The 25,055-nt window shown below is 49.6% G+C and overlaps 2 protein-coding genes across 7 annotated transcripts in view; one reads left to right on the top strand and one right to left on the bottom strand.

Moving 5' to 3' along the window:
• Positions 1-7,411, top strand: part of SMTNL1 (smoothelin like 1) — a 14,499-nt gene extending 7,088 nt beyond the window's left edge. For 3 of the 5 annotated variants that reach the window (XM_015114150.3, XM_077962812.1, XM_077962811.1), the window contains exons 5-9: positions 1,386-1,541; positions 1,742-1,856; positions 2,010-2,161; positions 5,531-5,679; positions 7,130-7,411. In XM_015114150.3, coding sequence (XP_014969636.3) covers positions 1,386-1,541; positions 1,742-1,856; positions 2,010-2,161; positions 5,531-5,675 — 568 coding nt within the window. In that variant the 3' untranslated portion in view covers positions 5,676-5,679; positions 7,130-7,411. Of the gene's footprint in view, positions 1-1,385; positions 1,542-1,741; positions 1,857-2,009; positions 2,162-5,530; positions 5,833-7,129 lie in introns of those variants that run through there. The other 2 variants (XM_015114152.3, XM_015114151.3) reach the window with 1 other exon arrangement.
• Positions 7,192-25,055, bottom strand: UBE2L6 (ubiquitin conjugating enzyme E2 L6). 2 transcript variants are annotated; one of them, XM_015114154.3, is made up of 4 exons: positions 24,550-25,055; positions 16,259-16,354; positions 9,974-10,160; positions 7,192-8,039 (listed from the first exon to the last, which is right to left on the bottom strand). In XM_015114154.3, exons 3-4 carry the CDS (start codon positions 10,083-10,085, stop codon positions 7,888-7,890), a joined length of 264 nt encoding a protein of 87 aa, XP_014969640.1. In that variant the 5' UTR covers positions 10,086-10,160; positions 16,259-16,354; positions 24,550-25,055; the 3' UTR covers positions 7,192-7,887. The 2 variants fall into 2 exon arrangements, with proteins under 2 accessions (XP_014969640.1, XP_014969639.2); XM_015114153.3 differs by lacking the exon at positions 24,550-25,055 and adding an exon at positions 24,304-24,388.

The raw sequence follows: 25,055 nt of genomic DNA, 5'->3' as shown, positions 1-25,055 counted from the left end.
TCCATGGTGCCAGTCACCCAAAAAGCATGATCAGAAAGCCTGACTTGAGACAATGGTTCTGCCATATACCAGCTGTGTGACCTTGGCCACATCGCTGAACCTCTTCTCATCTGTGAAGTGGGCGTACCAATTGTATCTAACTCGTAGGATTATTCTCAGACTTCAATGAGTAACAAGTGCAAAGCACTTTAGCCCAGTGACTGGTCCGTGGCAGGTGCTGGATAAAATAAGAGGCTTATGCTTGCCATTGCACAACTTCAGTCATTAGAGGAATTACATGGAGCTGAAATCTGCCTCCTTGTCCTCCCTTTTTTTTTTTTTTTTTTTTTTTGAGATGGAGTCTTGTTCTGTCACCCAGGCTGGAGTGCAATGGCGCAATCTCGGCTCACTGCAAACTCTGCCTCTCAGGTTCAAGCAATTCTCCTGCCTCAGCGTCCCGAGTAGCTGGGATTACATGCGCGTGCCACCATGCCCGGCTAATTTTTGTATTTTTACTAGAGGTGGGGTTTCACCATGTTGGCCAGGTTGGTTTTGAACTCCTGACCTCAGGTGATCCACCCACCTTGGCCTCCCAAACTGCTGGGATTACAGGCGTGAGCCACTGCGCCCGGCCTCCTTGTCCCTTTCTTAGGGAAAGATGACCAGTGAATAGTCACTGAGCAGGCACCGCTGGATGCTTTACATTCACCTTCCTACATAGGACAGGTAGGTATTCTTGTCCTCATTTTACAGATGAGGAAGCTAAGGCTCAAACAATCTGACAGTCCCAAGATCACACAGCAAATAAGAGGTAAAGCTGTGCCGAGTGCAGTGGCTCTCACCTGTAATCCCAGCACTTTAGGAGGCTGAGGCAGGCAGATCACCTGAGGTCAGGAGTTCGAGACCAGCCTGGCCAACATGGCGCAATCCCATCTCTACTAATAATACAAAAATTAACTGGGTGTGGTGGCGGGCACCTGTAATACCAGCTACTTGGGAGGCTGAGGCAGGAGAATTGCTTGAATCTGGGAGGCGGAGGTTGCAGTGAGCCAAGATCATGCCACTGCACTCCAGCCTAGGCAACAAGAGCAAAGCTCTGTCTCAAAAAAAAAAAAAAAAAAAAAAAAAAGGAGCAAAGCCAGGTTCCAAACTCAGGTCAGACCTCAGAGGTGTCCTAGCTCCACCCATATGTCCTCACCAGACCACATGCTCCTTCAGGTTAGACCGAGACTCACGATTCCTTCTCAATGTCCTCCCAGTGCTGGGCACAGAAAAAATGTGTGTAACAACTGCACACACCCCTTTAGACTGCAGTGCTGCCCACCCTCCAGCCCCACAGCCCCCTCCCTGCGTCCTGCAGTGCTGGTCCCAGCCTCTCTCATGCTTCTTTGGACTTCTCCATATAGTGAGTCTTCACCCAGCGATGTGCCCCAGAGTCCCCCTGAGTCCCCTCCCTCAGGGGAGAAGAAGGAGAAGGCACCAGAGCGCAGGGTATCAACCCCTGCTCGGCCCCGGGGGCCCCGAGCACAGAACCGCAAAGCCATCGTGGACAAGTTTGGCGGGTAGGACACAGGCCAGGGGCTGAGCTGGGTTTTCCCGTACGTAGGAGCCCTGGGTTGGTGGGAGGGTGGCCTCAGGGGCTGTGAGAACAGCTCAGACCAAGGCAGGAGGAATGACACCTGAGGGCTGGGGATCCTCCCAGTAGGGCCCTTCATGGCCTCCTGCCTCTCTGGCTTGGCCTTGCACCCCTCTCCCCTCACAGGGCAGCGTCCGGCCCTACGGCCCTGTTCCGGAACACTAAGGCAGCTGGGGCAGCCATTGGTGGTGTCAAGAACATGCTCTTGGAGTGGTGCCGAGCCATGACAAAAAAATACGAGGTGGGCATGGGACAGAGCTGCATGGGTGAGGCAGGGGTCCAAGGAAGGTTCGAGTGGTGCAAACCCCAAAGGGCGGGAGGGTGGGAAGGGGGCCAAGTCCAGGCCATCTGGCTGAGGCTCACTGAGGCCTCCCCTGTGCCCTGCCTGCCACAGCACGTGGACATCCAGAACTTCTCCTCCAGCTGGAGCAGTGGCATGGCCTTCTGTGCCCTCATCCACAAGTTCTTCCCTGACGCCTTTGACTACGCAGAGCTGGACCCCACGAAGCGCCGGCACAACTTCACCCTGGCCTTCTCCACAGCAGAGTAAGCCTCAGCCATGGGCTGGCAGAGCTGGATGGGATCCTAGGCGAGGACTGGATTCACAGGGGTTGAGTAGTGGGCAGTTACACTGATGCTGGTGCCACACATTCATATACCCAACAGACATTTTTTGAGGGCCAGGCACTGTTTCAGGCTCTGGGGATACAGCAGTGGGTGAAACAGACAAAAATCTCTGCTTGGGTCAAGCGCAGTGGCTTACTTGTATAATCCCAGCACTTTGGGAGGCCGAGGCAGGAGAATCGCTTGAGGCCAGGAGTTCACGACCAGCCAGGGCAACATAGCGAGACTCCCATCTCTACAAAAAATCAAAGAATTAGCTGGGCATGGTGGTGGATACCTGTGGTCCCAGCTGCTCGGGAGGCTGAGATGGGAGGATCACTTGGGCTCAGGAAGTCAAGGCTGCAGTGAGCCATGATTGAGTCACTGCATTCTAGCTTGGGTGACAGAGCAAGACCTTGTCTCAAAACAAAACAAAACAAAACAAAACAAAACAAAAAAACTACAATTTTAAAAAATGACAGGGAAACTCACAGTATGGATTTACAACTCTAAGTGAATATCAGAAGGGCAGGCAGCTCTGCTCTGACCAAGTGCTCCTGAACCGCAGGCTATGAACCACTGTCCTGCTCCTGCAGCTGCCTGGACTCTGGTTCTGAGCCAGGCAGAGCCGCTGGAAGGTGGGAGGAGTCATCAGATGACAATGACAGGCCGACAGGAGGCATCAGGCAGCTGAAAGCCCAGGAGGTCATGGGGATGTGTGGAGAAGGAGGGAGGAGAATAGAAGCGGAGGTGTCTGGGTTTGAATCCCGCCTCCTCCTCCCCAGCTCTGTGACTCTGGCCAGCTGTCTTAGCCTCTCTAGAGGCCCCACATCACAGGGCTTGCTGTAAAGATTCAGTGTGAAGAGGAAACAGTGTCTGCCACAGCCATCACACCCCACTGCCTGTTCCAGAACTCTCCTCCGATTCCCATGGAGTCCGGGGATGAGGGGAGGGAGTGGCCAATGCTGAAGCCCCCAGTGGCGGAGCCCTTCCCCACCCACTCCCCCGGCTCAGTGGGAATGAAGGTTTTGCCTCTCCCACACAGAGGGACAGCATCCGAACCCACAACCATGGGCCACTGCATTGGCTGCAGGGAGTTTGTCCCATTCTCCAAAATCCTCCAGTGTGTGTCCTTCCCACGGCTCCCAGTCCAGCGTGGATTTTGACCCTGCAGTCTCAGCCCCAAGGGAGGATTTCCACTGGGGCCCTGGTTTCTCCTATGCCAGCACCTATGGCTGGCTTTGGTAGGCAGGGACTGCTGAGACCCAGCTTCAGAGTGAGGATGCCAGAGGTGTCAGACAGGCCCCCGGGGTTGTGTTGCTCACTTTGGCCTTGGGCAAACCACCGAAACACTCTGAGTCTCCGCTTCCTCTTCTGCTGGCTGAGGATGGAGGGAAGGAGTCTATGAGAACGTCCAAGGGGAAGCGTCTGATAAAGCATGAGATTGGCGTGAGGCCTCAACACTGATTAGCTCAGATTATCGGACTCAGCAAAGCCAGTGGTGTCACAGAGCCCCAAAGGGCAGCTGCGAAGTTAGAAAAAGAGGACTTGTTGCCAAGTGCCAGCAGCTCCTGAAACACACCAAGCATTCCTGCCTTGGGGCCCCTGCACCTGCTGTTTCCTCTGCCTGGACTCCCTTCCCCAGATGTGCATATGACTTACTCTAAGAGGCCTACCCTGAGCACCCTATTAAAAAATACCACAGCTGGGTGCGGTGGCTCACACCTGTAATCCCAGCACTTCAGGAGGCCAAGGCGTGTGGATCACTTGAGGTCAGGAGTTTGAGATCAGCCTGGCCAACATGGTGAAACCTTGTCTCTACCAAAAATACAAAAATTCGCCGGGCGTGGTGGCACACACCTGTAATCCCAGCTACTTGGGAGGCTGAGGCAGGAGAATCACTTGAACCCAGGAAGCAGAGGTTGCAGTGAGCCGAAATCTCCCCACTGCACTCCAGCCTGGGCAACAGAGCAAGACTCCATCTGAAAAATAAATAAATACATTAAAAATAAATAAAAAATACCAGATCTCCTCCAACATAAGAACATACCCTGTGTCCCTTCCTGCCTTATTTTCCTCCTGAGCACCTCTCACCATCTGATGTACCACCTACTTTGTGTGTTGCTTGCTGTCTCCCGCCACAAGAATGTCCATGCCATGACAGTATGGAAGTTTTGGTTTTATTCACTGATGAATTCTCAGAGCCTGGAAGAGGGCCTGGCACATAATACGCTCCTGATAAATACATAGAAACTGAATGAATGATGCTCCTGGAGATGCTGCAGCTGCAAGCCAGGACTCTGGCTAGGATTTGGTTTCTGTCCTTTATCTTTTTTTTTTTTTTTTCTTTTTTGAAACAGAGTGTCACTCTGTCGCCTAGGCTAGAGTGCAATGGTGTGATCTCAGCTCACTGCAACCTCCGCCTCCTGGGTTTGAGTGATTCTCATGCCTCAGCCTCCCAAGTAGCTGGGATTACAGGTGCCCGCCACCATGCCCAGCTAATTTTTTTTATTTTTTGTAGAGATGGAATTTCACCATGTTGGCCAGGCTGGTCTCGAACTCCTGACCTCAGGTGATCCACCTGCTTTAGCCTCCCAAAGTGCTGGGATTACAGGTATGAGCCCCCGCACCCGGCCCCTTTAAGTTCTTCCTGAGGGGCCTGGCCTACCAGAAGCTCCCCAGTTCCAGAGGACAGATACACATGCATGTGAAAGTGGTGGGTTAATGTAGAACTAGACACCAGAGGGTCCTGCTCCCAGGTGAGAACAAGAAGTGCAATGAAAATGTGGGCTTTGGAATCAGACCCAGCTGGGTTTGAGTCTTCTATTATTTTAATTTTTGTTTTTATTTTTTTGAGAAGCTCCCATTCTCCAAAAAGGTCTCACTAGGTTGTCCAGGCTGGTCTCGAACTACTGAGCTCAAGGGATCCTCCTGCATTGGCCTCCCAAAGTGCTGGGATTACAGGTGTGAGCCACTGTGCCTGGCCTCAAACTCATTATTGAAGTATTCACTGGGGTTGGCTTTGGCGTTACCTGTCTACATCCTGTGACCTACCTATAGGAGGATCACAGCTAAAGGAAGCCACGGCACCTGGCCTGGGTTTGTCTTAACTCTGCTGTGGCCTCAGTTATCTCATCTATATAATGAGATGATTGGCTTAGATGATCTCCCAGCTCCAACATCCCAGCCTATCCTATGAGCTTCATCGTTGCTGGGCTGCCGGCACCCATCCCCTTATCCTTCACCTTTGACCTTCTGCTCCCATATCCTTCACCTTTGACCTTCTGCTCCTCATTCTACCCCATTCCTTAGGAAACTGGCTGACTGTGCTCAGCTGCTGGACGTGGATGACATGGTGTGGTTGGCTGTGCCCGACTCCAAGTGCGTCTACACCTACATCCAGGAACTGTACCGCAGCCTCGTGCAGAAAGGACTGGTGAAGACCAAGAAGAAATGAGGAGGTGACTGGCTCTGTGGGCAGAGATGGGCAGGGTGCCCAGCTCACCAGCTGTGGCCTGGGGGCTCCCTTCTGCTCGATGGAGGCACCAGAGCCAGGGGCTCAGGCAAGGGCATGTGGCGTTGGTTTTAACCGCATTAAAAGTACTTTTGTAAAATCCTCTCTGGCCCCTCAGTGCCCGCTCCATACTTGGCCCAGGAACGTCTGCACTCTGGGATGATAAACTCTGGACACAGGGGTTTCCTCACCGGCTGAGGTATCAATAACTATGCAAGGTGTCTGGGAAAGGACAATGGCCTGGGTCTCACCACTAACCAGCTGTGTGACACTGGGCCATACAGTTAACCTCTCTGGGCCTCAGTTTACAGGCTGAAAGGGGATAATGGGAGTTGCAACCTTATGAAGGTGTTGCGAGAGTCAAATGAGATAATGAAAAGGGCAAAAAGCTTTGCCCAGTCCTGCCACTCAAGTGTTCAGTAAGTGGTCGCCAAAAATAAAAAACAAACTTACATTTTGACTCTGGTGGCACTTCTTCTGGTTATATTCCCCTCTTTCCACGCTTCTCAGGTAAGGGCACTCCAGGGCAAGAGCTGGAGAAGATTCTCTAGAAACAAGTGGGATCTGGTTGACTTCCTTGACTCAAATCACCCCATATTCTGTCTCTGAAAAGCCAGCAGTATTCCAGGAGCTTACAACAATTGCAACCAGAAAGTTCTTCCTCTGGGTTAAGTTAATCCCTCTATCTGGCTGAAGTTTTGGCTTGTTTTTGCTTTTCCATTGCTCATGAGATACAAACTCCTGAGCTGATTACAATTTCCTGCTAACTATCCAGTCTGGTTTTATCAGCCATTTGGGGCATATGTGCTGATAAAAGCAGCTCATGAAAAATACAGAAAACAAAACACATCCCAGCCACAACCCTGGCTCACCTGCAGGGGTGTGGATTGGCAGAGTGGACCCCAGCAATCCACTGAAGTGCTCTGTGCCTCAATTGCCTCATCTTTAAAATGGGGATGTTGGCTGGGCATGGTGGCTCACACCTGTAATCCCAGCACTTTGGGAGGCCAAAACAGGTGGATCACCTGAGGTCAGGAGTTCGAGACCAGCCTGGCCAATATGGTGAAACCCCATCTTTACTAAAATTACAAAAATTAGCCAGTTGTGGTGGTGGGCATCTGTAATCCCAGCTACTCAAGAGACTGAGGCAGGAGAATCGCTTGAATTCAGGAGGCGGAGGTTGCAGTGAGCCGAGATCACACTGCTGCACTCTAGCCTGGGTGACGGAGTGAGACTCTCTCTCAAATAAAAAAAATAAAATGGGGACGTCATCCTTGTGTACCTTCTGAAAGCACCTCTGTCCAAGGATGGCCTATTTTTCCATAGCCAACATTCCTTTTGATGTTTGGGGAACATCCAGGGGAAGCAAGGTCAGAAATTTATGCTTAAATCCCTAGTCCTCTCTGGTCCTGATGAAACTACCCCATCGCCTCATCAAAGACTCAGCTGCACTCCAGAATTCATCTTTGACTTTAATGGCTTAAGCAAGATCATGGTTTCTGTGGCTCCCCCTGGACTGGATGCTGGAGGACACACACTTCACAGTCTGAGGCCTGGTCCCAGGAACTGGCAATCTAACAGGATGGCAAGTGGTTTTGAAACATACAGATTTTCAGGATGGAAGTCTGATTTTTCAGATTGTGACTCATCCGTGGAAAATAAACGGTTTAGCACCTAAATCTGTAGATTCCCATCAGTGGCTTTGCTGACTCAGGTGTAAATAGGGTACCCTCCATATGTCTCCCACCCATACGCTCCACTGTCCCCAGGCCCTCAGTGCCTGAGCCCTAGGGGGATTCGAGTTGGCTGCTGGGCTCATTTCCTGCAAGCGGGCCGGCGAGATGACCTGTCTCTCTAAGATGGAGAGCTGGAGAACTGGCCTGTAACTCTGCAAACTTAAACTCCCTTGGCTCTGGGGGATGCAAAGGCTGTGGGAAGGGTGTACCTGTGGCCAGGTGAACCCGGGAGTGAGTCCACACACAACACACACACTCACAGCTCCCTTCCCTCTACCCCACACACACAAACGAATGACTAACAACCTAAGAAAGAAAAAATGAGTGGGGAATGGGCCATAGGGGGCTCTGGCCTCAGTCCATGAGGTGTGTCCATCCACCATGCCAAGGATCCAGTGCACAGAGGGTCAGAACATGAGTTAGGAGGGCCGGTCCACTCCATATTGGAGGGTGAACTCTTCAGCATTCTTTCTGAACAGCTCCGGATTCTCTGTCAGCAGGTCAGCGAGGTCCACCCGCAGGGGCTCCCTGATATTCGGTCTATTCACCAGCACATTCAGGGCCTCCAGGACTGGGGAGAGACAGGCCAGGACATCAGGGCAGAGGGAAGGGGTCACGGCTGCCCACTCCCAATGCCTTGACACTCCACACCCACTCCTTGGAGGAAAGGTTCCATCTCTTAGGCTGACTCTATGACCGGATCAAACACCCCGCTCATTCTTGGTTGGTGACACCCAAGACCTTGACTGATGACATCAGTGGTTTTCAAACAACTACATTCCATGGCTTCAGAGAAGCTCTTCATCATGGGAGCCACTGAAATAAGTGAGGTTTCTGGGTCTTATCCCCATTTCAACAAAAACTACTCTGTTTTCCTCCATTATATTGATAGTCCAAATAAACTTTTCCTTGGGCAAAAGGGGTCTAAGGCTAAAGACTGAAAACCACCATGGCCCCCTGGCTCTTCATCTTTCACAGATGCCTTTGGGAACCTGGTGAAGGTAGCAGCCCATCTCCTGAGACAGACGCACACTCCACGTGCAAAACGGATAGTTCCCAGACCCCTTGAAGCTCATCCAAGGACCACTCCTCTCCCTGCTCCCACTCCCACCAAGCAAAGGACTTTTGTTTCCTGAGTTAAAAACTCCTGAGGTGGTCCAGGTAGAGGATTGCACACTGACTCAGTCACAGGCTCTAGAGCTGCATTGTTCAATATGGTAACCATTAGCCACAGGCAGGCATCTAAATTTAACTGAATCAAAATCAGGCTGGGCACGGTGGCTCACACCTGTGATCCCAGCACTTTGGGAGGCCAAGATGGGTGGATGGCTTGAACTCATGAGTTTGAGACCAGCCTGGGCAACATAGCAAAACCTGGTCTCTACAAAACATACAAAAATGAGCCAGGTGTAGTGGCATGCTCCTGTAGTCCCAGTTACTCGGGAGGCTGAGGTGGGAGGATGGCTTGAGCCCAGGAGGTAGAGGTTGCAGTGAGCCAAGATCGCACCATTGAACTAACTGCCTGGGCAATAGAGACAGACCGTGTCTCAAAAGAAAAGAAAAAAAAAATTAAAATTAAGTACCATTAAGAATTGAGTTCCAGCCAGGCGCAGTGACTCACACCTGTAATCCCAGCACTCTGGGAGGCCAAGATAGGCGGATCGCCTGAGGTCAGGAGTTCAAGACCAGCCTGGCTAACATGACAAAATCCTTCTCTACTAAAAACACAAAATTAGCTGGATGTGGTGGCACACACCTGTAATTCCAGCTACTCGAGAAGCTGAGGCCAGAGAATCGCCTGAACCTGGGAGGCAGAGGTTGCAATGAGCTGAGATCGCACCACTGCACCCCGGCCTCGGTGACAGAGCGAGACTCCGTCTTAAAAAAGGAAAAGAACTGAGTTCCTCAGTTGCAACAGTCACATGTGGCTCGCGACTCAGCCAAGTGCTGCCGTTTGCCATCTGTATGACCTTAGGCAACCACTTCGCCTCTCACATGCCTCAAATGTCCGGGTCTATTCAACAAGGCTAACGACAACACTACCTCACGGGGTGGTGGAGGAAATGAAAATGAAGTCCGCATGTGATGTTCTCAGCACAGCGCTGAAAGTGCTCAGTCAAGTGACAGCTATTCTCATTATGAGGCCAGTTCCCTCCACTGTCATTTAGGACACCGAGTCCCAGAAAGGAACGAAAACTTGCCCAAAGTCCACAGAGGGAACAGCGGGCTTTCTTATCCCGAGCCCTTCCCTGTACAGCCAGGCTGCCTCTCTCGTGAACCACAGCAATGTTCCTCTGTCACAACTGCCCAGGTACAGGAACAGAGGCAGGAGGAGGTCAGTCTGTCCAGGAAGCATCCCTTCTATCTCACAGTAAGTTCAGCCAAGACTCACAATTTTCACCTCCTCTCTTCGGGGCTTTTCAAGCTCAGAATAAGTCTGTGAAACCCCCTTCCAGTAATCTCTACCCAGTATCAGTCCCTCCTCCGGGCAAAGCCCAGCCCCACCTTGGCAAGTCTTGGTGCAAGGCTTCCAGTTCTCACTGCTGATGATGGGCAGGCAAACATGTCCGCTCTCGTCCACGTTGGGGTGGTAGATCTTGGTTGTGAATTTGATCATGGGAGGCCTGAACGGATACTCAGGCGGGAAGCTGATGCACAGGTTGAAGGCTTTGAGGTGGTAGGGAGGTTGGTCCTGTGCAGAGAGAAAAGGGGTCAAGCTCCGGTCTGGTTTTCTTCCCTTCCTGCCCCCATCCCAGGGTCCTAGGCATCCTCTGCTTCACTCCCAGGGGGACACATGAGCCAGGATACGCACAGCACCTGCATTCATTTGACAACTGAGTCATGGATTAGTGAAAATGTGAAATCACCAAAGGGCACTGGCCTGGGAGGCAGAGAAGTCTGATCCAGGCTTTTGCTGTGTGACCACGGTTGAGCCACTTCCCACCTCTAGGCCTCACTTTCCTCATTTGTAAAGTGGATAAAGATGGACTAGATGAGCTCTAAGGACCATCTCAGCTTTCATGGATTTCTGAGATTATGGAAGAAAAGGATGGAACATCCTTTCTTAGAACATTAGAATGGGGGTGAGGAAATGGAGAAAATGAGGAAATCCTAAGAACTCAGGAACTTAGGAAAATACAAAGGTGCAGCTGCAGTGGAAAACAGTATGGCCATTTCTCCAAAGATTAGACACTGAATTACCATATGATCCAGCAGTTCTACTTCTGGGTAGATACCCAAAGAACTGAATACAAACAGGTATTTGTATACCAATGTTTCTAGCAGCCAAAAGGTGAAAGAAAACCAAGTGGATCAATCAACAAAACATGGCATATACACACAATGGAGTATTATTTAGCCTTAAAAGGAAAGAAATTCTGATATATGCTACAATCTGGATGAACCTTGAAGACACTATGCTCAGGGAAATAAGCTAGACAAAAAAGGACAGATATTGCAAGATACCACTGAAGTACAGCACCTAGAATAGTCAAATTCATAGAAACGAAATAGTAAAGTGGTCACCAGGTGCTGTGGAAAGAAAGGAATGGGGAGTTACTGAAGGGGTACAGAGTTTCAGTACAGGTGGACAAAAAGTTCTAGAGATGAACGATGGTGATGGTTGTGCAACCATGGTTGTTTGTTTGTTTCCTGAAGCAGGGTCTCGCTCTGTCATCCAGGCTGGAGTGCAGTGGCATTATCATTGCTCACTGTAATCTCAAACTTCTGGGCTCCAGTGATCCTCCCACCTCAGCCTCCTGAGTAGCTGGTACTACAGGAGCCCACCACTAAGCCTGGATAATTTTAAAAATTTTTTGATAGGGTCTCACTATGTTGCCAGGGCTGGTCTTGAACTCCTGGCCTCAAGCGATCCTTCCACCTTGGCCTCCCAAAGTGCTGGAATGACAGGCATGAGCCACCATGCCCAGCTGTAATCCTATTTAATGACACTGAACTGTATACTTAAAAACGGTTAAGATAGTAAATTGTGTTATATGTATTTTACCATAATTAAACACAAACAAACTCAGGGGCTAGAGTGACCGAGGGGTTGGGAGCTGCAAGGAGCCAAGAGAAGACCCTCTAGACTTTGAGCGACCTGAACACTTTTCTGAGCGCCTATCTGTGCTGTCCTGTGCTAAGGACTTGACATGCATTAGCCTGGGCAACAGAGTATGCGGGTCACACAGACTCCGGAGCCACCATGCCTGGGTGTGACTCGGCTCTGACACTCACTAGCAATGTGATCTTGAGCAAGTAACTTCACCTCTCCATGCTTCCATATGACAATAATAATAGACTTCTTCATAAGGCATATGTGAGGATGAGATGATTTAATTTATGCCAAGGATTTAGAACAGCGCCTGGCACATGGCAAGTACTACATATGTGTCAGTTACTACAATAGGTATAAAAACAATTATCAGCATCTCTATTTACAGAGGAGAAAACTCAAGTTCAGTGTATGTAAGTAACTCACCTAGGACCACAGCAGCCTTGCAGGGATGGGAACCCGGCACTGTCAACCCTACACCTTTACACAAGATGACTACTCACAGCCCTAGGAGGGAGAAACCCCAGAACCTGGGTGACCCCAGTGCGGAACAAAGGGGACTTCCGGTTGGTTCCAAATTACCAAATCTTTTCAGAGCCTTTGTTATTGAAAAGACAGAGCAAAGACAGCAAGAATGGCATATGTGGTTAAGCAGAGAGTCAAGATTTTCAGAGCTCCTCCTCCTTAATAGGCAAAACAGAAATCATGGTGACCTCGAGCACACTGAGATGAGAGATGGAGTAACTAGGCCGGGCGCGGTGGCTCATGCCTGTAATCCCAGCACTTTGGGAGTGCAAGGTGGGTGGATCACCTGAGGTCGGGAGTTCGAGACCAGCCTGACCAACATGGAGAAACCCTGTCTCTACTAAAAATACAAAATTAGCTGCGCATGGTGGCGTGTGCCTATAATACCCGCTACACGGGAGGCGGAGGCAGGAACTGAGAAGTGGAAGTTGAACCTGGGAGGCCGACGTTGTGAGCAGAGATCACAGCCCTGCACTCCAGCCTGGGCAATAAGAACAAAACTCCATCTCAAAAAAAAAAAAAAAAAAAAAAAAAAGATAGAGTATAAAAGAGTAGGAAGATAAAGAGAAAATATCTCACCTTTTATGGTCTCAAGAAGAAAAGGCTGGGCCTATCAGTCAAAGAAGGCCTATGGCTGAGGCCTCAGAGCAGGATGGGAGGGTGCTGTGGTTGGATGTTTGTCTCCTCAAATCTCAGGTTGAAATTTTATCCCCAAGACCGGTGCGGTGGTGGCTCATGCCTGTAATCCTAGCACTTTGGGAAGCTGAGGCAGGTGGATTGCCTGGGCTCAGGAGTTCGAGATCAGCCTGGGCAACATGATGAAATCCCGTCTCCACTAAATACAAAAAAGTAGCTGGGCGTGGTAGCGTGCGCCTGTAGTCCCAGCTGCTCAGGAGGCTGAGGCATGAGAATTGCTTGAACCCGGGAGGCAGAGGTTGCAGTTTGAGTCTCACTCTGCACTCCAGAGTGATCTCCAGTGTTGGAGGTGGGGCCTAGTAGGAGGTGTATGGGTCCTGGGGGCAGATCCCTCATGAATGGCTCAGTGCCATCCTCACAGTAATAAGAGAGTTCTTACTCTATTACTTACTGAAAAAGCTGGTTGTTTAGAAGATCCTGGCACCTGCTCTCTCTCTCTCTCTCTCTCTCTCTCTCTCTCTCTCTCTCTCTCTCTCTCACTCTTGCCATGTGATCTGTACATGTGGCTCCCATTTGCCTTCCACCATGAGTGGAAGCTTCCTGAGGCCTCACCAGAAGCAGATGCTGGTGCCATGCTTCTTCTTTTTTTTTTTTTTTTTTGAGATGGAGTTTCATTCTTGTTGCCCAGGCTGGAGTGCAATGGCATGATCTCAGCTCACCACAACCTCTGCCTCCGGGTGCAAGCGATTCTCCTGCCTCAGCCTCCTAACTAGGTGGGATTACAGGCATGCACCACCATGGCTGGCTAATTTTGTATTTTTAGTAGAGACGGGGTTTCTCCATGTTGGTCAGGCTGGTCTTGAACTCCTGGCCTCAGGTGATCCACCTGCCTCGGCCTCCCAAAGTGCTGGGATTTTGGGATGAGCCACTGCACCTGGCGCCATGCTTCTTGTACAGCCTGCAGAAGCTTGACCCAAATAAACCTTTCTCTATATATTATGCAGCCTTAGGTATTCCTTTACAGCAACACAAATGGACTAAGACAGGAGTATCAGTGTGTCCTGCCTGAAAGGGCTTCTTTCTGGGCTTTGTAGGTCTTAACAGAGGAAGGAGGTAGCAGAGTCATGGAGCTGAGAGCTCTGGGGACCTGTCCCAGCTCTGCCTCAGGCTTGCTGTGTGACTAAGCTTTCTCTGAGGATAAGTTTCCGTGTTTGTAAAATGAAGAAGTTGGACCAGAGGATTCCATACTGTATCTTACAGTCAATTGAGAAAGTCCTACTACCTTCTAAGTTCTAGGTTAAATAAAGTATTCTGCTACTTTTTGTTGTTGCTTTTTTGAGACAGAGTTTCACTCTTGTCATCCAGGCTGGAGTGCGATGGCCCATTCTCAGCTCACTGCAACCTCCGCCTCCCAGGTTCAAGAGATTCTCATGCCTCAGCCTCCTGAGTAGCTGGGATTATAGGTGCCCACAACCATGCCCAGCTAATTTTTGTATTTTTACTAGAGACAAGGTTTAGCCATGTTGGCCAGGCTGGTCTCAAACTTCTGACCCCTGGTGATCCACCCACCTCAGCCTCTCAAAGTGCTGGGATTACAGGTGTGAGTCACCGTGCCCAGCCTGCTACTTTTTAAAAAATTTTGAAAACTATTCGTTTTTCATGGAGTGGTTAAAAGAGAAGACCTTGGAGTCTGCTGAATTCCACTCCTGCTACCTTACTCTGAGTGACCACAGACCAGTTACTTAACCTCCTTGGTTTCTATCTCCGCAATTTTAAGAGGAAGACAACCTTCCTCATTGGACGGTTGAGAAGATTCAATATGACCTCATATGTCGTGTGCTTAAAACAGCACTTGGTCCACAGGAGACTCTCAAGGAATGAGAATTCTTACTATCAGCTTCAAAAGGCTCATCGAGCTGAAACCTTTCATGACCAAGATGTGACAAGTGGGGCCACTTTGGTGAACACATAAACTGAGACCGAGTCTTTGAGGAGGAATTTCTCTGCTATTCCAAAAGACCTTTCCTGGTTCTCCTTCCTCTGACAGTCAACCATCCCCTCCTTTATGGCCTCACCAGGAACCTTCAGGTTAGCTGATGACTTACATCAAGCTTTGGTTCTCCAGTTCTGGGATTCCTCCCAAGTATCATGTTTCTTCAGGACACCTATATGGGTGGAAGGTCTGTGGCCAGTTCCTGGGGCACACTTAACCACCTTGGTCTTGCCAACCATTGAGGTCCTCTGATTTCATAGTATTCTGCTAAACGAGACCTTTCCTAGGTTTTCCTATCACCCCCGCTTTACTTTCATCATCTCAAAGTTGGTCTCCTTGGAGATATAATCAGTTCCTGGAGCTCCTTTGAGCATCTTCTCCTGGCACCTGAGGTCTAGAACAGGTGTGCTCACTCTAAGCCAGGTAAGTGGATCGCTCAACACAGTAATCCAAGGGACTTGACAGATTCCTACGGTGACCTGACTCAGGCCTTTCTCTACTTTTCTGGACTACAGTTTAGTTTAAAGAGAAGATGACACGACCTAGGCCATTGCATTGTCAATAAAAAGTAAACCCTGCTGGGTGCAGTGGCTCACACCTGTAATCCCAGCACTTTGGGAGGCCGAGGTGGGCAGATCACTTGAGGCCAGGAGTTTGAGACCAGCCTGGCCAACATGGCAAAACCCTGTCTCCACTAAAAATACAAAAATTAGCCAGGCATAGTGACACATGCCTGTAGTCGCAGCTACTCAGGAGGCTGAGGCAGGAGAATCGCTTGAACCCGGGAAGTGGAAGTTGCAGGGAACCAACATCGTACCACTGCACTCCAGCCTGGGTGACACAGTGAGACTCTGTCTCAAAAAAAAAAAGTCCAAATCCTAAATAATAAGATGAATTATTCCCTTGACATTCCAAAGAGCTTTGACTAACCAAAAGTTCAATGTCTTCAATTTTATTTCCAAGTAACAAAAAGTGTAGATTAATTTCTCAAAGTATCTTTAGTCACTAATAATCGGATGAAAAAAAGAGAGATCTGCACTCTGATAACTATTTTGGAATACTGCTTTCAGAGAGACTTTATCAAAAAAATACCAAATAATAAACAGAGAAAAATAAGAACAGTAGAAATGAGCATTTGTGTTTTCATATGTAACAATTTTCTGAAATAAGACTAAAGAAAAACAAAATACAATTTAAGTTCGCGGGAGTAAATTCTACCAATGGTGGGAGCCTGGAAGTTTATCCCTACCCCTTGACAAAGGTCCAAGAGATCTTTATTTCTTCTTCTTTTTGATGCTGTTTGTCTCCTGAAGTTCTGTGGTGGGCTTGGTGGCTACTGATTTAAGGAAGGGGTCTCCTACTAAGTCCAAAAGTCCTTTGGCATCTTTATCGGAAGATGAACCTCAGAAGTATCTGGATCTCAGAAGCAATCAGTTCAGAGAGAGGACCCCTCCAGCAATGATAACGTCCAGTAAAAGGATCCCAAGGCAGGGAAAATTCTTGCCTAGTCCTAACCCTCCCTGCCCATGTCCCTGGCCTAAGCTGTCCCCAATCCAAAGCCACAGTCCCCATGGATACTCACAGGTAGGAGGAGAGCGTGCCACACCAGGACACTGGCATCACTGCTGGACAGGTTCCGCAGGTATGGGGGAGGCTTCTTCTGAAGATCCTCCAGCTCCTGCAGGGGACACAAGCTGAGTGGGCAGTTGACCTAGTCCTCCCTATTTCAGCCCCCTCCCCCTGTCCCAGCAGCAAGCTGTCCCAAGTCCAAAACTGGCCATCTTAGGGGCAGAAGCCGGTAAAGTCAGAGCCTGCATTTACTGAGCACTTAGTATGTATCAGGCACAGTGTTGGAACTTTTTCTTTTTTCTTTTTTTTTTTTGAGATGGAGTCTCGCTCTGTCGCCGAGGCTGGAGTAGAGTGGCACAATCTTGGCTCACTGCAACCTCCTCCTCCCAGGTTCACGCCATTCTCCTGTCTCAGCCTCCTGAGTAGCTGGGACTACAGGCGCGCACCACCAAGCCTGGCTAATTTTTTATATTTTTAGTAGCGACGGGGTTTCACCATGTTAGCCAGGATGGTCTTGATCTCCTGACCTCATGATCCACCGCCTCGGCCTCCCAAAGTGCTGGGATTACAGGCGTGGGCCACCGCGCCCAGCCAGTGCTGGTGCTTTAAGTGAATTTTCCTTTTTTTTTTTTTTTTTTTTTTTTGAGACGGAGTCTCGCGCTGTCACCCAGGCTGGAGTGCAGTGGCCGGATCTCAGCTCACTGCAAGCTCCGCCTCCCGGGTTCACGCCATTCTTCTGCCTCCGCCTTCCGAGTAGCTGGGACTACAGGCGTCCGCCACCTCGGCCGGCTAGTTTTTTGTATTTTTTAGTAGAGACGGGGTTTCACCGTGTTAACCAGGATGGTCTCGATCTCCTGACCTCGTGATCCGCCCGTCTCGGCCTCCCAAAGTGCTGGGATTACAGGCTTGAGCCACCGCGCCCGGCCCTAAGTGAATTTTCTAACTGTGGCCTCACCACAACTCTGGTACACCTAGGTACTCAGTGCAGGGAAAAATAGATCACTTCTCCCAGATATTAAAACTTGAGAGTAAGTGCTCTTAGGAGGCTTTTCTCTTGAAAGCAGGGTACTTAACCTCTGCTCTCTAGCCTTCTTCCTAAAAAGTCACTAGGTTCTAATTCCCTGCCTCTCTTCCTTTCTTCCTTCCATAAGCATCTACTGAGCATCTACAGCAGACAGGACCCCACTGCTTCAAACTCTGCCAGATCAGGGCTGGAGAAAGGAAATGACTCCAGAAGACCACAGCAGAGAAGAACTCCAAGCAGGGAAACAAGGGGGCAAGGAGTGACTCACCTTCCCAGAACTGTTGCCCAAGCACCTGAATATCCCTTTTGAATTCTCCCAACTGCTATCACTGAGCATTCTCTACTGGCATGTAACTGAGACAGGACCCAGTCCTCAAGAATTTCAGTAGAGTAATGGACGAAACATGGATGTGATTATGTGAATGTGTATGGATATACAGTAGGGAGGGAGATGAGAGGGGAGAAAGAAGGCTTCATAGAGGGTACACTCTGTGAGCTGGGCCATGCAGAATGAGCAGGAATCCATGCAGAGAAGGGGAGAAGCACCAGGGTAGAGGGCCCAGATGGGGCAAATGTGTACAGTATGTCCTGCAGAAGGTTAATAGGTAGTACAGGAAAAGCGTTCCAAGGTCAAGTACATTTGGGAAATCTAGGCTAAAGAGATTTCTTCACTGTAGAACTTCCCTAGCCTTTAATATGCTATTGTATATGGTGATTGACCAAGATGTGGGCCCACAGCATGCAGTACTTCTTAAATGTATTTGACAAAGGAATGCTGCCCCTCTTTTAGGGTCCATCTTGTGGGACTACAGGCCTTTTCTTCTTGGGGAAGATAAAAAGACACTCAAGGGCAGGTCACATTTCTCTGGAACAATGAATTGGTACAAACCAGTGGTTCTCAACCAGTGGCAATTTTATCTAACTAGCGACATTTGGTAATATCTGGGAACATTTTTCCGTTTGCACAAATTGGGAGAGTGGGTAGAGGCCAGAGATGCTGATAAACATCCTAACAAAGCATTATCAGGCCCAACAAGAGGGGAGACCGCTGACCTGCAGGGTGAGTCTCAGGCCTGATCACATTCATCACAAGCTGACTGAAGGGCCTTTGGGCCTTAGGCGAACATCAGCACTAGTACCCTGACAGTACTCCTCATAGACCCATGGTGGTGGTGGACAAGGGGAGAGACTCCCATATCTGGGGAAAGGAGAGGGAAGAGTGGGAAGGACTGTGTTCTGTGGTTTCGGTGCCAGCTTAGTTGCAGTAGAACAGAGCACCAGGTAAATTTCTAAGGTTTCCGACTGCAGGCCCTGGCCCGTGGACAGTAACTGTGGACCTGTCTGGGGCCCAGCAGCGAGCTAACTGCCCTAAAGGGAAGGACAAAAACCCTGACTGGCTTCACCACCTGCTGATTGTAGAGCCCTAGGGCCTTGAGCGAACATAGGGCATAGCCAGGTAGTGATTACAGCGGGCCTTGGGCAAAACACAGTGTTGTGTTGGCTTCAGGCCTGACCTAGTGCAGTCCCAGTTCTAGTGACCATGGGGACGCTTGTGTCACACCTCACCCAGCTCCAGGGAGCACAGTAAGACTCCATTTGTTTGGGAGAAAGTAAGGGAAGAAAATGAGAGTCTCTACCTGGTAATCCAGAGAATTCTTCCTGATGTTATCCAAAACCACCAAGGTAGTGCCCTCCAAGAGTCTGCAAGAACTACAGTGTTACTAGGCTTAGAGTGCCCCCTAATGTAGACATTGCTGCAGTGACCAAAAATTAGATCACAAGAGCCAAGCCCTTCGAATACCTAGAAAGCCTTCCCAAGAAGGATGAGTACAAACGAGCCCAGACTACAAAGACTATAATAAATACCTAACTCCTCAGTGCCCAGACACCAACAAACATCCACAAGCTTCAAGACGATCCAGGAAAACACAGCCTCACCAAACGAACTAAATAAGGCACAAGGGCCAAGTCCAGAGAAACAGAGATACGTGACCTTTCAGACACAGAAATCAAAATAGCTGTTTTGAGCAAACTCAAAGAAATTAAATATTTCCTCCACAGAGAAGGAATTCAGAATCCCATCAACAAATTTAACAAAAAAATTGAAATAATTAAAAAGAATCAAGCAGAAATTCCGGAGTCAAAAAATGCAATTGAGGCCGGGTGCAGTGGCTCACGCCTGTAATACCAGCACTTTGGGAGGCCGAGGCGGGCAGATCACCTGAGGTCAGGAGTTCAAGACCAGCCTGGCCAACATGGTGAAACCCCCATTTCTACTAAAAATACAAAAATTAGCCGGGCATGGTGGCGCATGCCTGTAATCCCAGATACTTGGGAGGCTGAGGCAGGAGAATTGGAGAGGCAGAGGTTGCAGTGAGCCGAGATCACACCATTGCACTCTAATCTGGGCAACAAGAGCGAAACTGTGTCTCAAAAAAAAAAAAAAAAAGAAAGGAAAAAAATGCAACTAACATACTAAAATGCATCAGAGCCTTTTAATAGCAGAATTGATCAAGCAGAAGAATTAGAGTGTTTAAAAACAGGGTATTTGAAAATACAGTCAGATGAAGCAAAAAAATAAAAGAATAAACAAAGACTTTGGGAGGCCAAGGTTGGCGGATCACGAGGTCAGGAGATCGAGACCATTCTGGCTAACACGGTGAAACCCCATCTCTACTAAAAATACAAAAAAAAAAAAAAAAATTAGCTGGGCGTGGTGGTGGGCACCTATAGTCCCAGCTACTCGGGAGGCTGAGGCAGGAGAATGGCGTGAACCCAGAAGGTGGAGCTTGCAGTGAGCCAAGATCGCTCCACTGCACTCCAGCCTGGGTGACAGAGCGAGACTCCGTCTCAAAAAAAAAAAAAAAAAAAAATAACAAGAATAAACAAAGAATGAAGTATGCCTGCAGGATCTAGACAAGGGCCTCAAAAGGGCAAATCTAAGAGTTACTGGCCTTAAATAGGAGGTAGGGAGAGAGACAGGGCTAGAAAGTTTATTGAAACGGATAGTAACAGAGAACTTCCCCAATCTAGAGAAAGATATCAATATCCAAATATGAGAAGATTATAGAACACCAAGCAGACTTAACCCAAAGAAGACTACCTCAAAGACATTTAATAATCAATCTCCCAGAGGTCAGGGATAAAGAAAGGGTCCTAACAGCAGCAAGAGAAAATAAACAACACTCAATGGAGTTCCAATATGTCTGGCAGCAGACTTTTCAGTGGAAATCTTACAGGCCAAGGGAGAGTGGTATGACATATTTAAATAAACTATGACTGAGGGAAAAAACTTCTACCATAGAATAGTGTATCCAGTGAAAATATCCGTCAAACATGAAGGAGAAATAAAGACTTTCCCAGACAAACAAAAGCTGAGAGATGTCATCAACATCAGACCTGTCCTATAAGAAATGCTAAAAAGGAGTTCTTCAATCAGAAATTTCTTTTCTTTTTTTTTTTTTTTTTGAGACGGAGTCTCGCTTTGTCGCCCAGGCTGGAGTGCAGTGGCACGATCTTGGCTCACTGCAAGCTCCGCCTCCTGGGTTCACGCCATTCTCCTGCCTCAGCCTCCGAGTAGCTGGGACTACAGGCGCCCACCACCACGCCCAGCTAATTTTTTGCATTTTTAGTAGAGACAGGGTTTCACCGTGTTAGCCAGGATGGTCTCGATCTCCTGACCTCGTGATCCACCTGCCTTGGCCTCCCAAAGTGCTGGGATTACAGGCGTGAGCCCCGCGCCCGGCCTATCAATCAGAAATTTTTTAAAAAATTTAATGAACAATAAAAAATCATCTGGGCCAGGCCCGGTGGCTCACATCTGTAATCCCAGCACTTTAGGAGGGTGAGGCGGGTGGATCACCTGAGGTCAGGAGTTCGAGATCAGCCTGGACAACATGGCGAAACCCCATCTCTACTAAAAATACAAAATTAGCCAGGCGTGGTGGTGCATGCCTATAATCCCAGCTACTCAGGAGTCTGAGGCAGGAGAATCACTTGAACCCGGGAGGTGGGGGTTGTGGTGAGCCGAGATTGCACTATTGCACTCCAGCCTGGGCAACAAGAGGGAAACTCTGTCTCAAACAAAAAAAAAAAAAAAGAAGAAGAAAGAAAAAAGAAAAGAAAAGAAAAGAAATTATCTGAAGGTACAAAACTCACTGGTAATAGTAAGTGCACAGAAAAACAGATTAGGGCTGGGCACAGTGGCTACGCCTGTAATCCCAGCACTTTGGGAGGCTGAAGCCGGTGGATCACCTAAGGTCAGGAGTTCAAGACCAGCCTGGCTAACATAGTGAAACCCCATCGCTACTAAAATACAAAAATTAGCTGGGCGTGGTGGCGGGCATCTATAATCCCAGCTACTTGGGAGGCTGAGGTAGGAGAATTGTTTGAACCTGGGAGGCGGACACGAGCCTGGGCAACAAGAGTGAAACTCTGTGAAAGAAAGGAGAGGAGAGGAGAGGGAGAGAAAGAAAGAGAGAAAAGAGGAAGAGAAAGAGAGGAGGAGAGGAGGAGAGAGAGAAAGAGAGAGAAGGAGAGAGAGGAGAGAAAGAAAGAAGGAAGGAAGGCAGGAAGGAAGGAAGGCAGGAAGGAAGGAAGGAAAGAAAGAAAAAAAGAAAGAGAGAAAGAAAGAAAAAGAAAGAAAAGAAAGAACAAGTTAAAAAGCAGAAAGACGAAGTTAAAGTGTACAGTTTGTATTAGGTTTTTGTTTTGTTTTTTGGTTTTTGTTGTTTTTTTTTTTTTTTTTTTTTTTTTTTGAGACACTCACTCTGTCACCCAGACTAGAGCCCAGTGGCACAATCACAGCTCACTGAAGCCTCAACCTCCTGGGCTCAGGTGATCCTGCCACCTCAGCCTCCCAAGTAGCTGGGACTACAGCAGTATGCTACCATGCCCAGCTAATTTTGGTACGTTTTGTAGAGATGGCGTTTGTCTGTGTTACCCAAGCTGGTCTGGAACTCCTGGGCTCATGCAATCCACCCGTACTACCCAGGCTGGTCTCAAAACTCCTGGGCTCAAGCAATCCGCCAACCTCAGCCTCTCAAAGTGCTGATATTACAGGAGTGAGACACCACACCTGGCCTTTATTAGGTTTCATTTTGCTTGTTTGTTTATGCAATCAGTGTTAACTTGTCATTAGTTTAAAATAACGGGTTATAAGATATTATTTATAAACCTTGCAGTAACCTCAAATCTAAAAACATACAACAGATACATAAGAGTTACCTGACCCAAAATGTCAGCAGTGATGATGTTGAGAAACGGAAGCTCTCCAAACCCAGTCCACAGTTGAGGAGGGGTCCTTTACCGCTGGGGACCATTTGAACTTTCTCTGCCTTCTCCCCACCCCCAGCATATAATATAAACACATCCCATGCCCCCCTCCTCTCTCTCAGTCTACTTTCCATCTCTGTTCAACCAATAAGCTGCTTCTGGTGCCTCCCACCCAGAGTCAATGGGCCCTCATTTATCTTTACCCCAAACTAGAAGCACCTGTACTCCTAAGAGTTTCTCTATCATCTGTGACTGTTTGGCAAGAACAAAGCCCAAGGCTGACCAGAGAAGAACTGGAATAAACATTTCCCTGACTTTACTATAATTGGGCACACTTGGACTTTATCTATTTAGGGTGAGTTCTGCCAAAACTTTCCCAAAGCCTGAGGAAGTTGAAACCCAACTTAAAACACACAGTTCTTTCCTACTGCCTAATAGGAAATCACCTGACTAACCGGAACAGAAAATGAAAGTAGAAAGGCCATTGAAAGAGCCTGCAGGCTGGAGGCCTGTGGACCTGGCTTCATAGTCCAGTCCCATTGTTCCTTACTGAAAGACTCTGGACAAGCAAGTTATTTTCTCTGCGCCTCAATTTCCTCATTTGTAAAATGCAGGTATATATTACTTATCTCACAGAACTGCTGTGAGAATTAGATGAAAGAACCATGTACACTGTTTGGCATGTAATGGTTCCAGTGCAGTAAATTCTGGCTCCCATCTCTCTTCCCCTTGGCTGGAAAGACCCTCTGACTCATTTTGCTGCCAACCTCCAGATTTAGGATCTAGGCCAAGCCTGCTCTGGGCGTCCCAGTCTGAGGCCATTTTCTTCTCAGAGGCTGTGGGTAGCAGGCACCCTCTTCCTCGCCTAGAGCCTGCCCTTCCACCCTGCAGACTGGAAGGGGCACTTCTGAGAGACTTGCGGTGCCATACTCACTTCACCAGGATCACCTTCCTCCCTAATCCATCTCCAAACACCCTGGGTTTTCCCACCTTCTGGAGGGAACTGCCCCCTCTGCATCCTTCCAGATCTTATTTCAAATTGTGTCCCTGATAGGAATAAAATTCAACAAGGGCCGGATTTGTGTTCATCTCTGCCCGCCGGATTTGTGTTCATCTCTGCCCGCCCCACCCCCACCTCCTAGAACAGGGCCAGCACGTGTAGGCATTCAACACTTGTAGAACTCACGAATGCAAGCCACCTACTCCAGGAGGCCTTCCAGGTCCACCTCCGCATCTTGCCTCCAGAGAATACCCAGAGAACTTTGCCCCAAATTCTAATCAGCATTCCGTGTTTCTCAGGACTCTAGTAATACAGGCATCAAATTATGGGATGGGCCATGGGCTTATTCCAAGGCAAGGACTTCATCCTGGTCATCTGTGTTCATAACCCACCACAAGCAGTAGCAGAATGCCTGGCACCAAGATGCCAAGGACCTTTCCTGCACTGGAGATGCACCCAGTTATTATCACAAGTCTCAGGCAGGAAAAGCGAAATTGAAACCAGTTTTGGAGGAGCTAGCTCATCTTCACCACGCAAACGGCTCAAGCGGAGGCCCCCAAACCCCCAAAACTCTAGCTCTGGCCACTCTTGCAGGCCAGTCCTCCTCTGAGTAGAGCGCGGGAAGGACAGGGATTCAGCCAGCTCTGATGCCCAGACAAATAAATGAATGTGCTCGGAGAGCCGCGGAGGAGATGGAGAGAGGAGGGAATGCGCGGGGCGAGGGGAGCCAAGAGAAAGGGGTCATCCTATACGCGGTTACCTTAGCCACTCGTATGCTCGCCATCTCGGGACCGAGTGTGTGCCACTGGCGTCCTCCAGCAGGACCGAGCACCTACACGCGACACAGCGCGCCCCGCCCCGGGGCCCCCACCCCCGGCAGCCCCGCCCACCCCTCCTCCCGCGGTCGCAGCGTGGACCTCCCCGCATCCGCGCTGGCGGGCGCCGAGGGACAACGCGCCGGGCAACCGCCCGATCCCCGCGCGGAGGGCTCGGACCCGGGACTCACGGTCCTTGTGGGGAGACGGGGGCGGGCCTCGGGGCGCGAGGCTCTGCTGATCCCTGCCTCCCGCTGGGGGCGTCGTGCACTGGCAGGGAGCGCTCAGGGGCGCTGGGGGGCGCTCATAGGGGTTCTAGCCTTCGCTCCGCCGGCGGCCGCGCCGGGAGCTCTCCGGTCTTGGTCAGCACCCCCGCGCGCCGCCCCAAATACACACTCGCCCTGAATGAATAAGGGAGGCTCGCTGTGCGGACGCGGCTCCGTGACAGTTCTCGGTGGCCTCCACCATCAGACCTCCGCCCTGAGCCCCTGCCCCAGCGAGCTTCCGCAGCCGCCGAGCCTGCCGCCTTCCCTCCATGGGCCCAGCGCTCCTTCTCCGAAACTGCGTGAGGGACGGCGTAGACCTGTGTCCTCCGAGCACCGCTGCCCGGCGGTCGGGAATCCTTTATGCTGTCTGGCGTTCGGCGCGGGCTGCAACGTTTCTCCCAGTGGCTTGGGGCAGAGCACCTCAAGGAGGC

The sequence above is a fragment of the Macaca mulatta genome, chromosome 14, assembly GCF_049350105.2.
Source record: "Macaca mulatta isolate MMU2019108-1 chromosome 14, T2T-MMU8v2.0, whole genome shotgun sequence".
Taxonomy (NCBI): domain Eukaryota; kingdom Metazoa; phylum Chordata; class Mammalia; order Primates; family Cercopithecidae; genus Macaca; species Macaca mulatta.
The sequence above is the reverse complement of the archived record's forward strand: the minus strand, read 5'-3'. Positions and strand labels throughout refer to the sequence as shown.